General features: G+C 37.1%; 3 protein-coding genes and 1 long non-coding RNA gene across 5 annotated transcripts; 1 reads left to right on the forward strand and 3 right to left on the reverse strand.

The window, feature by feature from the left end:
• Window positions 1–2500: 2500 nt before the first annotated feature.
• On the reverse strand, window positions 2501–5009 carry c1qc (complement C1q C chain). Its single transcript, NM_001005976.3, has 2 exons — window positions 4783–5009; window positions 2501–3180 (listed from the first exon to the last, which is right to left on the reverse strand). Exons 1-2 carry the CDS (start codon window positions 4949–4951, stop codon window positions 2615–2617), a joined length of 735 nt encoding a protein of 244 aa, NP_001005976.3. The 5' UTR covers window positions 4952–5009; the 3' UTR covers window positions 2501–2614.
• LOC147831915 (uncharacterized) lies at window positions 4663–12829 on the forward strand. Its single transcript, XR_015520323.1, has 3 exons — window positions 4663–5031; window positions 9405–9572; window positions 12664–12829. It is a non-coding gene; the product is annotated as an uncharacterized LOC147831915 (long non-coding RNA).
• On the reverse strand, window positions 6608–9739 carry c1qa (complement C1q A chain). Its single transcript, NM_001020527.2, has 3 exons — window positions 9686–9739; window positions 9371–9537; window positions 6608–7454 (listed from the first exon to the last, which is right to left on the reverse strand). Exons 2-3 carry the CDS (start codon window positions 9525–9527, stop codon window positions 6868–6870), a joined length of 744 nt encoding a protein of 247 aa, NP_001018363.2. The 5' UTR covers window positions 9528–9537; window positions 9686–9739; the 3' UTR covers window positions 6608–6867.
• On the reverse strand, window positions 11586–15652 carry fbxo40.1 (F-box protein 40, tandem duplicate 1). Of its 2 annotated transcripts, none has more exons than XM_087299060.1 (3): window positions 15611–15652; window positions 12645–14447; window positions 11586–11918 (listed from the first exon to the last, which is right to left on the reverse strand). In XM_087299060.1, the coding sequence occupies exons 2-3, from the start codon at window positions 14286–14288 to the stop codon at window positions 11712–11714; spliced, it is 1851 nt and encodes a 616-aa protein (XP_087155186.1). In that variant the 5' UTR covers window positions 14289–14447; window positions 15611–15652; the 3' UTR covers window positions 11586–11711.
• Between the last annotated feature and the right edge of the window lie 499 nt (window positions 15653–16151).

Raw genomic sequence — 16151 nt, forward strand, 5'->3', positions numbered from 1 at the left:
AAATGCATTCATTAATATTTAAAGCATATTTGCTAAAATTGGACAATTAGTATTTGTTCATATATATATATATAGCCGTGAGCCGTGAAAGTAATATCAGCACTCATACAGCCTCTTCACCCTTGTGTATTACTCCGCCCACACAAGTGGCAAGCAGAGGACTACAGTAAATTTTGCTGCTGTTTGACAACATAATGTACTTTTGAGGCTTTTTTAGCAGAGAATAGTTGTTTAGATTGCAACTTTGAGGTTATTTATAGGACAGTGCCTATTTTAAATATTCATAATTTTGTCCGTGTAGTGGAGTTCAGTCGTACGAAAATGTACGATTTTAAAAAGAAGGCGTGGCACCCAACCGCACCCCTAACCCCAACCCTTATTGGGTGATGAGCAAATCGTACAAAATTGTACAAATTAGATTGCATGAATTCATACGAATTAGCCAGTGTTGGTCATACTAGGCAGAGCAATAATGGTTGACGTTCTTCCACAAGATGGCAACAGAGACAGCATAGTAAGTTCTCATAGATATGTACACTAGATGTCGCCTGGCCTATTGTTGTCTATTGGAAGGAATGCGTCAATAGCGCCGCCATCTTGCTACAGGGTAGCGCTCCTTTGAAATGAATGCGGGACCAAGGTACAGTGAAGGACTGTGGCCATCCAAAGCTAGAGATATACACATATACACATATATCTATGATCGGGAGTTTTCCTGGATGTTAGTATGTAATTTTTTTTCTAATTACGAAAATTATAATTTTACATCACTTTTCTACATTGATGGATCAGTGACCACACGGGCATTCCTGACAAAAGCTTGTGTTTGTGTGTACAGAAATGTACTATTCACCCTCCCTGTTAAATTTAATCTAATCCGTGTCCTGAAACACACCTCCTCTCCTGTTTTCACTTCTCATACTGACGGAGAGAGCGATTCGTTTGTGAATGAATCCCCGGAACAACTCTTTCACTAACGTTAGCAGACAATAATACAAGTTTCTCGCAGCGCAGCATCTCGTTGTCATATTTCTCTTGCATTGTTTGCTGATTTTATTCAACAAATCTAGCATAAGCCGAGTGTTTGGTGCAAGTTGGAGCTGCTTTGCCGTATGGTGAATGCAGTAAGTGACTGTTATCATCAATAACGTTACCTGATTAGCACAAAAGTTCAGAACATACAAAAACAGAAAAAAAAACTTAATATTACTTATAAAATGTTCTGCCTTTGTTATTTGTTTTCTTTCTTTGCTCGTTACTACACATGTAGACAGCGCTAAAGTCCCGCATCTTCACGTAATAACACTGTCTTGACTAGTGCGGTTGAATGACATTTGTCCTGGGAGCACTGTACCAATGTGGCGGCGCTATTGACGCATGCTCAGGGTCCCTATGCGATATCTAGTGTATATATCTATGGTAAGTCCTTAGGGCGAAAACACTATTTTTTGCATACGTTTCAAACTACAGCCGAACAAATCATTACAGAACAGGTAAGTGACATTCTAAGTTGATATCTATTTCTTGTATTTTGTAGAGCTGTATTTATACCACAGAAACTGGTAGTGTTTGCTTTGCTCTGGCTTTTTCGGGGTTAATTATTGTGATATGCCGATTGCAACAGAGAAATTCTGAGAAATCTCTGTAGATTGATGGCATTTCATGCTGTTCAGCCTTATAATCTTAAAATGTGAGCAAAAGCACCTGTTTTGTCATCACTTCCATAGCCATATCACCCTGCAGCCCAAGACTGGTAACTCACTGGTCTGTACCTGGATGGAAGACCACTAGGGAACACTAAGTTGCTGTTGGAAGTGGTGTTAGTGAGGCCAACAGGGGGCGCTCAACCTGTGGTCTGTGTGAGTCCTAATGCCCCAGTAAAAGTGAAGGGGACACTACACTGTCAGTGGGCACTGTCTTTTGGATGAGACTTTAAACCGAGGTACTGACACTCTGTGGTTATTAAAAATCCCATGGCACTTCTCGTGAAAAAGCAAGGGTGTAACCCAGTGTCCTGGCCAAAGTCCCTCTATCAGCCCTTACGATCATGGCCTCCCAATCATCCCCTTCCACCGAATTGGCTCTATCACTGTCTCTCCACTCCACCAATAGCTGGTGTGTGGTGAGCACACTGGCGCCGTTGTGCTGTGGCTGCCATCGCATCATCCAAGTGGATGCTGCACACTGGTGGTGGTGTGGAGAGACCCCCCTCATGATTGTGAAGCGCTTTGGGTGTATGGCCATACACAATAAATGCGCTATATAAATACACATTACAATACATTATACTTCAGACATTATGCTGGAAAATCATTCAAATGGTAATTCTAATGTGATTTAGTGGTGAATTTGTAACAGTTTCTGCTGTTCTGACATCAGCTGCAGATGTGAATGAATGGCGAAAGAAAGTAGTTCTTCTTACAAAAGGGTTTTTAGACTCTCACACAATTGTGCCTTCATACTGTTGTTATGGCTGTATTCATAAAACTTGAGACAAACATTTTATTCAAGCAATATTTTATTCGATTTGGTAGTGGCTTTTCAAAACACAACAGTTTAATAATCCTGTCTTATCACTCAGTATTGAAGTATATAGTTCAAAACAGTGCAACAATCAGTGTGCATGAATCAGGAAACCTGAGAAAACACTGTCTGCCCTGTCTGCTGTTGCATACATGCCATTTAGGGCATTTGTCATCAGCCAGACTTTCTCATTCTCCTTCAAATAGAGGGACAGTCCACCAGAGCTCACCTGCTGGCTGCCCCTCTGTGTGTGATCACAGAAACTCACTAGATTCTTATCATCATGCACTAGGATAACACACAGCTTTTTATCATGAGACGATGCATGAAACACAAAATAATAAGTGCCAGGAATTTTGCAAACAAATTTGCTCTCATCGGTACTGAAGTGGCCTTGAGGATTGGTGATAACCTTGCTGAAGCGTATCACCTTATTGGCATCAGGAGGAATTCTTGTGTGACGGGACACACTGAATGCAGACTGCAGTTGAGATCCGGATACATCTACAAGGCCTGCTTCGCCGGGCTCCCCTGGAGGGCCTGGTGGTCCCATTATGCCAGGATCTCCATGGGGACCTCTCTTTCCAGGTGGTCCTTTCAGACCAAATGCCCCCCTTTCTCCTTTTTTAACGGTGTCACCGGGCTTGATAGGAATTCCTGTTGAGACACATTGATTGCTTTAAAACTGCGCTTCATTTTTTAAAATTAAATGAAGTGAAAGGTATGGTTAAGTTCAAAATACACATTTGAAGAAGAGATTACATCTTCTTGCAGGGATAATCACCCCATTCATACATAGAAAATATATATTAATTACATTTAAATTGCTGCAAGAGTTTCCACAAACTCATGCTATTCAATATGCTAATGACTTTTGAAGGTATAATAAAGATTATAATCAGACAATCTTGTTTGGCCTGTGAATGTTATTTTCACTGTCAAAGAAGTCACAATTATAGCCTTGTTTTTTATAATCACTGACCACAAACACACACATACTGATGAATGATAGCCTGATAATGATAATGAAAAAAACAATTTTTATTTGATATTTAAATTCTCAATAATGTGAAGCTGAAAACAAATAAACAAAAATAGTTATATCTATAAATTGTATTCTTGAAATATAAACAAATTTTGATTTCAATGACTGCAACTCTGCAAATAAAGTTAGGGCAGAGGCAAAATAAACTTGAAAAGGTCATAAATATCCCAATTAAACAATTTTGAAGCAGTCTGTAATAAGCTTGTGGATTGGTGATGATAAATAAAGACTTTATGTTTCATATGCTCAATAATGTGTGTCATTCATGTGAGAAGTAAAGAAAATATGGCTAATAATGCAAATCAAATTAGAGCAACTTGTTTCTGTAGATATCATAGTGATAAACAGGGGTGATTTAAGTGATTTTGGGGCCCTATGCAATTCCAGCCATGGGGTCCAAAAATTCTAAAATGCACCCTTTGTACTTTATTTATTATTATTATTATTATTATTATTATACAGTTTTTTTTCTTGTATCATTCGATCTCCTTTTCTACATTTTCTTAATGCAAAAATATAAATTATCATAGCAACATAAAGCATCTTGTAAAACATTTAAAACTATTTGTTTTGTTAAAATGAATTCATCGCTAAAAATAATAAATTAACTATCTCATTTTAAAAACAAAATCTTTATTTGACTCCTAGACTGGTCCATGATTGAAGGTGGGGCACACATTTGCGCAGATGTAATAATTACGTTCAATTTAAATAAAAAAATTAAATTACACACTCATCATACAAAATATGATAAAAACAATGTTATTAATATGTATGTGCTTCTATTTGGGGGCCCTCATGTTTTCTGGGGCCCTAAGCGGCTGCTTGCCTTGTTTATTGGTTAAATCCGCCCCTGGTGATAACGTCTTTTATTTAATTATTTTTACTACCAACAAATAAAACTGATATTGTTCACTGTGCCAAAACAACTCATCAGCAGAATCATTCTGTGCATTTGTTTATTTATTTGTATTATTTGTCTCTATGTATGTAATTGTATTTGATCGACCTCTTTAATAAAAAAAAAAAAAACAGCAAAAAAAAAAAAAAAAAGAGATGAGCTGTACACGACTCACTGAAAGAGTCTATTCATAAGAGTCATTTGCCCATAACACGCGAGACGCTGAATTCTAAACATTGAACAGCTTCATAACTAGAAAGTCTCGGTTTCCACAATTTAAAGCACTCGTAATCCCTTATTTTAAAAACCTTACCAAGATCTCCTTTCTCTCCCTTCATTCCTTGCCTTCCATCGCGTCCGGGAAATCCAGGAATACCGGGCAGACCAGGCATCGCTCCGGCAGGACAGGTGTCAGCAGAGGCCAGACAGAGGCAGAGAGAAGCCGACAAAAGGCTTACTAAAATGAGGTGAACGCCAAACATGTTTGCTTTCGAGCGACGGTAAAAGCAGAGCCACTCAATCCTTAAGACACCGAGCTCTGAAATCTTACACACAAGAACAAGTAAATCACAGTCACGCTTCCTCTTTTTCTTTGCGTGTGTTGCACTTATCTTATATAAAACTGCGTTCTAACAAAACTCTTCATTTCATATAAAGTTTACAGCAGGTCCTGTTGACAACTACACCAGAAATTGGTCTATTTGTCAATGATGTGGACCTAAACAAAGATTATTTTCATTAATCAAATAATATTTCACATTAGCATATAAGTGCTGTTACATTTTTTTATCTGGTTATGTCTGTGTTTCTGTTTTCATCTCATGTTAAGATAAGAGAATCAAAAGTCTGGGTTATTACATCAATTTCAGATTTAAAAAGTTTTTTGAAGTCAAAACGTTAATTTAACAGTATGTTCTTTACAAATGAATGAACGTATGCTTGATAATTGTTCTTGTTTTTAATATTTGTTTTATTGCATTTTATGTGAAAAATATTATCTAAATGCAGGGTGGGATTTAACCAACTAAGCAAGGTAAGCGGCCACTGAGGACCCCAGGAAATCTGGGGGTCCCCAATAAATATCTAGAAGTATAAATTATACCTATAAATAAGTAACATAATTTTCTATAATATTTTGTATTGTGAGAGAATTTTTTACATAATTAAATATCATTTAATAAACACTAATATTATAATAATATTGTTATTTAATAATAATATTATCAAATAAAATATCCACCACCCCAATCATGGAGCCGTCCAGCAGTCAAATTCATAAATAAATATACATATTTACTTTTTTTATTGTAAATTAATTTTAAGTAAACTATAATCATTCAAAATGTAAAGACTGCATTAAGATAAGAACATAAAAAAGAAGATTTAGTAATATAAAAAAAAAACACCAAAATAAATAATAATTAAATAAAAGCAGAAAGGGTGCATCAGGACTGGGGCCCCATGGCTGGAGTTGCCTAGGGCCCCAAATTTGCTAAATCCCCCCCTGTCTATATGATAACATTTTTCAGATTTGGAAGAAATGTCATTGGTAGTTTCAAGAATAAAAGAAAAAATATGCTTTACTCAAACATTTAACTATAAAAATCAAGCTAAGAAAATAGCTAGAAAATAGATTTTTTAAAATTCTTTTCCATTCCATTCCATGTTTTTGATTTACCAAAAGCTGCATAAATTATATTAAAGCGGTGGCTCGGAGAATTACTACATTTTGTACAGGAATAATTGCGCAATCTGTGCATTAGAATAAGATTTTTATTTACTTTGGCGAATGGTAATAGCGAATGAAGATAAGAATTTGTTCAAAGGTTTACGAGGACTAAAAGGCTACAGTGCTTTACATTTTATTTGTGAATTTCCGACTTAAAGGTGGATTGGTTCATTTGTTGATCAGTATGTCATGTAGCGTGCTGTCAGTATTTAGGTTATCATTGTTTAACAAGGTAATGTAGTGATATAAATGAGGTGATTCAGGTATGGATATTATATATTTTCCTCTACTTGCCATCTAATTACAAAATATAATTGGAGCTATTTTGACAAAATTCTGACAGAATTCATTTTGCTTGGATTACATTTTTTAGACATATATTTAACATCAGACAACAAAAAACTGAATCTTTGTGTACTGGCACGTTCATATGCTTTTATTTGGGATTTGAAATTGAAGACATTCAACAAAAACAACAATACTGTTTTAATACACAATGATACACAAATACAAGACTTTTTAATACAGCATACAGCAGAGCAATTAGAATTTCATTGATTATTTAAGTTCCAAGTATCTCTGCTACAGTAAAATCGAAAATAAAATATATCTCTGCAACCATCAGCAGGGTCCAGTCACCATTCGGCTATATTCTTCCTATTAATTGCTTTACTCTGCATTGCGATAGATTAAAAACCCATTGAACACTGCATACAAGCGTTTGGGCATTTGTCCAACACCACCATCCCCAGCGAAAGGCTCAATCCAGACTTTATCACCTTTTAAAAGTGTAAGCACTGCTCCACCGGACACAACAAGAGAGACAGATTTTGAGTTAAAGTCACAGAAACTCAGGCTTACTGGAGGCGCACTTGTGCTCTTAAGTCTGAGACATAATCGACCCTCAGATGACGCATGAAACACAAAATAATACACCCCAGGAACCTTGCAAGTAAAATAACCAGTTTTAATTTGGAAATCATCATTGGCATCGCTAAGCTTATCATTAAAGGTGACAGGTTGTTTATATTGAGCCAGGCTTGCTTCATTTCGCAGTACAGAGAATGCAGGTTTCTCACTGGCTTTGGCTCCATCAGCACCAACACTGGATCCTCTTGGACCCGCAGGACCAAGCGGCCCCCGTGGGCCTATAGCTCCCATTAAACCCTCTAGACCAGGTTCTCCTGGAGGGCCGCGGACCCCCATGTCTCCTTTCAGCTCCTCGAGGGCAATGCTGCTCAGCTTAACCTGCAAAGCTGAGAGAAAGCACTTCGGTCAAAAATATGGGATTGGTACACTTTAAAACCCAACAGTCAATTTTATCAAATGAAATGAGTGTCGTTAACTCAAAATTGACTGAAAGTTAATTCTACTCATTTGAAAAGAGTTTTGAACTCAGTGTTCAGGGTAATGCGTTTACAGTACAGATTAAGTTCACAGCACTCATTATGATTAGTTTTTGAACTTAAATAATTTGTTGCAATCGGTTTCCTCAAATAGTTTGAGTTACCCTCTCTTAACCTTTTGGGTTTTACAGTGTAAGTTTTTTAAATGTTTTCAAAAGAAGTCTACTCTTACCAAGGCTTTTCTTTATTTGATCTAAAATACAGTAACAAAAAATTATATTAGATTTTAAAGTAAGGGCTTCTTTTTGTACTTAGTTTAAAATTCAAGGTATTTCTGTGATTTATTTTCTGAATATTTTTCAGCATCTTTACTCCAGTCTTCAGTGTCATCATTTGGAAATAATTTTATTATGCTGATTTGTTGGTCTATTGATAACAATTGTTATTGGAACTAAATCAGCATAAGCAATAATGATTTGTGTAATTATCACTTTTAAAAATTCTGTTTTATACTTTAGTGTGTTAAGCATTTAATTTTTTTAGGATTCTTTGATGAATAGAAAGTGCAAAATGACAGCACTTACATGAAGCTAAATCTTTTTTTTACATCTGTCTTAAAATTGATGAATAAATAGACTTTTAACTTTTGAGGGTACTGAATCACAGTTTGTGCAAAAATGTGACAGTTCAACAGTGTATTACACTGATAACAATAATAATAATAGTAATAATAATAATAATAATAATAATAATAATATTCATTCATTCATTAATTTTCTTATCGGCTTAGTCCCTTTATTAATCCGGGGTCACCACAGCGGAATGAACCGCCAACTTATCCAGCAAGTTTTTATGCAGCGGATGCCCTTCCAGCTGCAACCCATCTCTGAAAAACATCCACACACACATTCACACACACACTCATACACTACGGACAATTTAGCATACCCAATTCACCTGTATCGCATGTCTTTGGACTGTGGGGGAAACCCACGCGAAGGCAGGGAGAACATGCAAACTCCACACAGAAACGCCAACTGAGCCGAGGTTCGAACCTGCGACCCAGCGACCTTCTTGCTGTGAGGTGACAGCACTACCTACTGTGCCACTGCCTCGCCTTATAATAAATAAATAAATAAATAAATAAATAAATAAATAAATAAATAAATAAATAAATAAATAATAATAATTCTTACTCCCTGGGCCATTTATATCAAAGATGATTTTTAGCCACGCCATATTGGTGTTTCGAAACATCTAGTTTTTATGAGGTGGGTTGATGTCCAATGCTCAATCCCCAACCTGGAGGACCAGGACATACATTATGGAAAATTTAACTTACCCAATTCACCCACAGCGCATGTCTTTGGACTGTGGGAGAAACCAGAACACTTGAAGGAAACGCCAACACAGGGAGAACATGCAAACTCCACACAGAAATACCAACTGACCCAGCCAGGGCTCGAATCAGTGGCCTTCTTGCTGTGAGGCACCCCGGTGTTGCCAAATAATAATAATAATGATAACAATAACAAATGTTTCTTGAGCAGTAGATCATATAATAATTTCAGAAAGATCATTTAATGCTGAAGACTTGAGTAATGATGCTAAAAACTCAGCTTTAAATCATGGGAAATTTGGAATATGTTACATTTTAAATTTCATTGAAAAAGAAAACATTTTACATTGTAACACTATTTCAGTTTTTCTGAAAATGTATGAATAAAGACTTTTTTAAAAACATTAAAGAATCTTACTGATGCTAAACTTTTGACAGGCAGTGTATATTTTTCCTTTGATATATTCCTTTGAGATTACGTTCCTACCTGGCTCTCCTTTCTCTCCTTTTGGTCCTGGCAGGCCATCTCTCCCATTTGGTCCATCCGCGCCATTTCTTCCATGCTTCACACATTCATCCTGACAGAAGGAAAAGGGAAGCAGAGCACCGGCCCAAAGAAAAGCAAAGAAAGCTGATGGCTGCATCCTAAAACATCTAAGACGATTCAGAAAGAATAGATCACATTTTAGGTATGTAAACAAACAAACAAACATAATGGACTATTAAAACACAACTAAAAGGTCATGTAAAATTGTATAATTATAATTCAAAAACCATTTAATCATTAACAGAAGTGTCTTACCAGTGTCTCGCTGTCAATTTTGTGCTTCTTTTTCTGATTCTGGGCAGTAAAATTGAGGAAAGAAATAACGCTGCTGAGAAAAAAACTGCAATTGTTTCATTTCTGCAAAATGTGAACTAAATTGAACGCATTCTGAACTTGTCAACGCATGCATTTTCTTCTTCCTCATTCTTCATCAACATTTTGATGGATAATAGAAAGTCAAGCGTTTATTTTCATGATAAAAGGTCAAATTTGTCTTTAATTAATAAAGCTAAAAGTTTAAAAATATGAAAATCTGCATGCAGCTTTAAAACAACCTCCATGATTTAGTCTTTATTATTATAATAAATATTGTCTCACAAAATAGAAAGCGAAATCAAATAAATGTTTAATATCCATGGAACCTTTTTATTCCGCAAGAGATATTTATGTTTTTCATTATAATAAAAATATTTCTTTTTAGAATCGTTTTTTTATGCAGTATCATGCTAGCTGCAAAGCTGTAATGAGAAAGTCAAGCAATTATTGTCATAAATCAGCTTAATTTCTATTTCTCAAAAATCAGTGTTTTGAAAAAAATGTTTAAATCCATGTGCAGTTGCGAAACAACCTTTGTGCAACATACACAATAGATAGAATAGAATAGAATCATTAAACAGAATAAAATAAATATAAAATCTGTCCTAAAATTGGAACTCAATGTGTTTGTGTGTGTGTGTGTGTGTGTGTGTGTGTGTGTGTGTGTGTATGTGTGTGCGTGTGTGTGTGTGTGCATGTGTGGGTGTGTGGGTGTGCGCGCAGTGGTGTAAAGTAACTAATTACAAATACTCAAGTTACTGTAATTGTGTATTTTTTCTCAGGAATGGTAATTTACTGAGTAGTTTTAAAAATGCGTACTTTTACTCTCACTTGAGTAAATTTTTTTGTGCTGTATCTGTACTTTTACTCCACTATTTTCCTTCAACCTGCAGTCACTACTTTATTTTTTCTTGTCTATGGGGATTAGAAAGTTCAGTCCTGTGATTCCTGTCCAATCAGATCGCACATAGAAGGTAAATCGCATCATAATGACCTACCTCAAGACATGGGCGCTTTATAAATGCAGCAAACTGTTTGGAAGCATTAAATGTGTCCAAGAAGATGTGCAAAATCTTTATAAGCATTGACCCAGAGATTGTTTAGATGCATGTCACTGATGAGAAGATAACAGATGTTTGCTGTATGATAACAGCCAGCAAGCACAAGACGTCAACATGACGTCAAATTGACATTGTACCCTAATGTCATGGGGACATTGCATTTTGTTTGAAAATGAAAATCATATTGACGTCAGAACTTAACGTCAGGCCAATGTCCAACCTAAAACCAACCAAATATCAATGTCTAATGATGTCACAGCTTGACGTTGTGTTGAAGTTACCACTATGTCTATCCCATGTTGGATTTTGGTTGCCATACTTGACGAATAAATGTCAGTATTTGACATAAATATGACGTTGGTTTAAGATGTTGGCTCAACGTTGGATTTTGGTCACTTGACATCACAACCTAAATCTAACTTAATAATAACATCTTATGTTGTGTACCTGCTGGGCAATAACTAAATGCACTACAGAATGCTACGTTTACACACATCCACAAATTACATGTAAATGCATCAGTTTTTCACAGCGTAATACTCACTACTCACTACTCTTGAGTACTTTTGAAAGGGCTACTTTTTACTCGTACTTTGAGTAATTTTTACAACAGATACTTTTACTGTACTTCACTACATTTTTAGGCAAGTAATGGTACTTTTACCTGAGTATGATTTTTCAGTACTCTTTCCATCACTTTGTGTGTGTGTGTGTGTGTATGTGTGTGAGACAGAGAGTGAAAGAACAGGGTATAAACCCAACACAAGAACACAATCCTGAAAGCTTAAACTGTATTTTTTTATTGTATTTATTCTAAAATAGCACAGAATATCTTTAAAGAAGGTAAATATAAATAAATGTCTGTCACAATATAGGATCAACTGATAATTGTAAAAATACAAATGCTACTTATTTTGGATGAACATGGAGACTAGACTTTGGTTCCTGTTTGCTCTCTTCTCAAGGCACTCTTGAACACCAGTTAAAGGCACAGGTTCTGTCTTGCTCTCCTTCTGGTAGTATGGACAAACCTTTAGATGCTCAGAAATCGGAGCCACTTTGTCAAATCTCCAGCTCTCCACAGTGGAGAACAGGTTACTGAACTGCCAAACCTGGGGGAGTGTAGACAATGTTAAAGTTAATTCTTCTGTACCTACCCACCTAATGTAATATTTTCCATTACATTTTAAAAAGAAATGTATAATTTAATTAAAACAACATGTTCTTAGATATATTTCTAATACCTTTCACAATAAACAAAAATATGTGTATAGTTTGTAGAAAACATATTTATGTAAATGTATATTTTAAATCAGTGTTTCTCAAACTTTTTTCACCAAGTACCACCTCAGGTACCACCATAATGACTGGTATTGAAATCATAGTAGGCCTAATTAAGTGGCTACAGCTCTGCACAGTTCACAAACGTGGCAGATTAATTCCTATTAACGCGACTACACAACAATGATAAGTGATTCAAAAATATATGTTTTGGCAGGCCAAATCTTGTTAAATTTTTGATGTCAGTTGCGGCCGGAGGGAGGAGGAGGGCGGGCCGTGAATGGTCTATGGGCCAGCAGTTTGAGACCCCTGTTCTAATGGAAGCCATGATCAAACCATGTTCCGTTTTATTGTGATTTGTCAAACACATTAAAGAGCACCAATTACTGATTTAATTTCATACTACATCTGAAGCTAAGACTTTGTTTTAAGACTTTTGACTTTTGTTTTTGTCTTGTTCAGTTTATTTTTACGATTATGTAATTTTCCCCTTATGACTTTACAGTTCAAAATTATATTCATTTAAAAAAAATCTATTCAGCATTGTATAAACTCACCCTCTTTTTGGCTCTCCAGCACCATCCACCATGAGAGTAGACCTTCTTCTCCCACTTGAGTGAGACCATCCCTCTGTCATGAAGAAGACTGCTACAAACCTCCCTCATGAGACGAGACACCAGAGCCAGCTGGGACAGGGTGAAGCTGTCCAGAAACCCAGCCATGTGAACCAGAACCTCAAAAGGTAACCTGCTCAGAGCATCTGTATTGCGTGCTCGCTTCCTTTCCACAGTCACAGTTTGTACACCTTCATACAGAGTGTCTGAAACCTCTGGTCGGAGACAGAACGTGCTGAGGTCTTTGTCGTAGAAAACCTTCGCTTTATAAGAGCTGGGCTGAAACCTTCTCTGAATGAAAGTGCAGCCAAGGTAAGAAAGAGGACATCGCTGTTCAAACCATCCACTGATGCAGCTCTGGATGTCAGCATGGGTGTTTTTGTAGTGAGAAGGAAACTCGTCCCGTCTGAAGATGTGGTTGCACAGGTATGTGAACGCAGAGCTGGATTTGTTGTGTCTTCTGGTGGCACTTTCAGCCTGAATGTGGACGTGAAGTTTTAACGGCCGGTCAGCAGTGATATCAGCCAGCGACGCCTCTGCTTTGAAGGGTGCCGTGTAGAAATCATACGTCTGAGTTCCTGTGTCCATTATCAGGGCGTCTGTGGATCCTGATTTGGCTATAAGGTGACCCCGTAATTCCTTCTCCAGAGAGCACAAGAGAGTCGCTTGAACTTCGTCCCATTTTGGCATGTCATCCATTTCGACTCCCAGATCGGATGTGTCCAGGCTTACGCTCACCTTCTTGTTATGCGAGGGATTTCGAATGCGACTTTGTCTGGCTTTAAAGCTGGTGGGGACTTTGAAAGTGCGGACCGTTTTAATCTTCATTGGCACCAAATGTTTATAAATGAACTTCTTGGGTCTCGTGTCACACGCAAACAGGGACGAAGCGATTAGGAATTTCTCATCATCCGTTTCATAAGCGTTGTATTGAGGAACATCGGTAGGATTGATATTTTGTTCTGGCTCTTCCTGTAAGACTTCCAATCCTCTCGGATTGACTTGAGGCTTTATCTCACCACCTTTAGACGTTTCGGGAGTCTGCCCCAAAGATTTAATTGTATGCTTGCAACCACTCAATTCCATGCTGAACATCTTTTCCCAGATATTATAACTTTCGAGATCCACCACATTGGGATTCCTGGCCAACTCTTCCCGTTCCTCCTGAGTCAGTCCTCCTTCCTCCATTTCCAAGCTTGAAGATGCACATGCTTCATCGAATCCATTCTGTAATGGTATCCCTCCTACAGCCCCCTCCAGCTCGGCAACCAAAGGCTCCTCAGCCACCTTTTCGATAAGTTCAGGAAAGAGAGTCTTCATTTTGAGAGAATGAAAGAGGTGATGCTGGTCCCTCAAAGCCATGGAGAGATCCAGAGGTTCCTGAGTGTAGTTCTCCTTTAAAATGTTCTCGTAGAGCTCAGGAGTCTCAGACTCTTCAACTGGCCATCGGTTCCACTCCATGGAGCAGGAGACGATGCTGGCGGGACACACCACCAAATGCTTGGCCAGGTTGGAGCGGCACATGGTGAACGGGCAGCCGTATTCAACATTGAGACAGGGCACCCTTTCATTGGGGCACAAAAACATGTGTTCTTCTTCCTTGCATAGGTGAAATACAGCGCCACATAGTAAACGGCAGCTAATAATCGCACAGGACACTGAGATCTCAATCGGTGTCTTGCAGCGCCGGCTGTGGCAGCTTTCGCAGTGTCGGTGAAGCTTTGACGTTTGGGTTTTTTGTCTGCCCTGTGAAGAAATACAAGATAGCATTCTCAGTCAATCCTTCTTTATTCATTTCCTGAAGGCAATTTGGTTGTATAGCATGCAATAAAACACACATAAAATGTATTGTACAATACAAATCTACATTAAATTTAAAAACTTTACTGCTGTGTTTTATACTAGGGCGGTGTAACCCGCCAGTCCTACACTGATGTTTACAGCACTTCACTCTCTGACCTCTGTTACATTCACCCCCTTAAACCTCACTCCCATCCGGTTCACGGCACCAATCTAACCAGCTGGTCCTACACCACTCAGCTGCGCTGATCTGGGATCGAACTGGCAATATTTTGTATAGGAGTTGGTTGCTCTAACAAGGAAGCTAAAGACCATGGCCTCTAGCATCTGTCATTAAAGGACCTTTCGGGTTCAAAGGAGGAAGGTTTACCTGCACAGCACTTCACTAGCTAGCTTCTGTTACAGCTACACAATAAATGATTTTAATATCACCATCACATTGCGTCACAATAGTCACATCACATGATGAGCAATTTTGAATGACGCAATTGTAAAGTTCAAGCATAATAGAGTGAAAGTTTATCATTTTATGTGCAGAGGAAATTATAGCATTCACATTTTTAACAAAGACTAATTCTGTTAAATTATTTTTTGGTGAAGAGTATACAGTGTTATTTCATTATTACATTTATGTTCTTGAATACTGTTTTTTTGTCCCCCCCAAAAAAACATAAAGCACTGTTTATATTATTTGTATCTTTGCTCTATTGTGTTTATCTATGCTTGTAAATTGTTATATTTTATGTTGATGCACTAGTCTACGCAATCATTTCAATTAGTCTAAAACTATGACTCTAAAACTACCCCCCAGTGAAATTGTATTCGCATTGCAATATATACACAGAAAAACAAACTATTGCAATGTCAGTTTTACATGCAGCCCTACTTTAGGACTTAAGAACATGATGCAGTTGCAACAATATGCATGTTCATTATTTGCATATTTCACAATGTGGTAAAAATTCGAATGCTTTTTTAAAAATATAGTCAATCCCCCAATCTAATGCTAAAACCTTAAATGTTTCTTGGAGAAATCTCTTGAGATCAATCAAATCTAGCATTTGGCAGTTGACCAAACAGATTTAAAGGTTGACCAAACAATAACTGACCTACCATGTTTTTACTGCGAGCTCCTCAGTGGTGTTCTGCTTGGTCACTGAAGTTTGAGGGGGCAAATATCTGTGCCTGGCTGTTAGTTAAAAATAGACACTTACATGGAGTGTTACTAGGCCTTTGGCATACAAGAGTCAAATTACATGTTCTGTAAACTTAGTATTCATGGTATACAATCTCAGCTTCAGTTCACAGCACACAGAATGCATTTTGCTGCTCTGCATTTCAATTGTTTTTGTAAACGTGCTAAGCTGAAATCTTATCCATCTCGCACATGAATGACACATTTTTTTTAAAGATGGTGTGTCAATTCAATGACCTTTCTTTAGCTCGTCTTTCCCAAAGTTCTGCGCCTGGCTGTTTGAATACAGGAATGAAGTCAGGCACAGAAGGTTTTTATTATATTAACATTTTATTATATTAACTAAGGCAAAGTTTGTAAAGTAATGTAATTTATTACATTAACATTTGTATTTATACCATGTTTTTTTAAAATCATACAGTTGTTACATTATAGATTTTTCTCTGTATGGTTAG

Source organism: Danio rerio, chromosome 21 (assembly GCF_052040795.2).
Source record: "Danio rerio strain M-AB ecotype USA chromosome 21, GRCz13ab, whole genome shotgun sequence".
Lineage (NCBI taxonomy): Eukaryota > Metazoa > Chordata > Actinopteri > Cypriniformes > Danionidae > Danio > Danio rerio.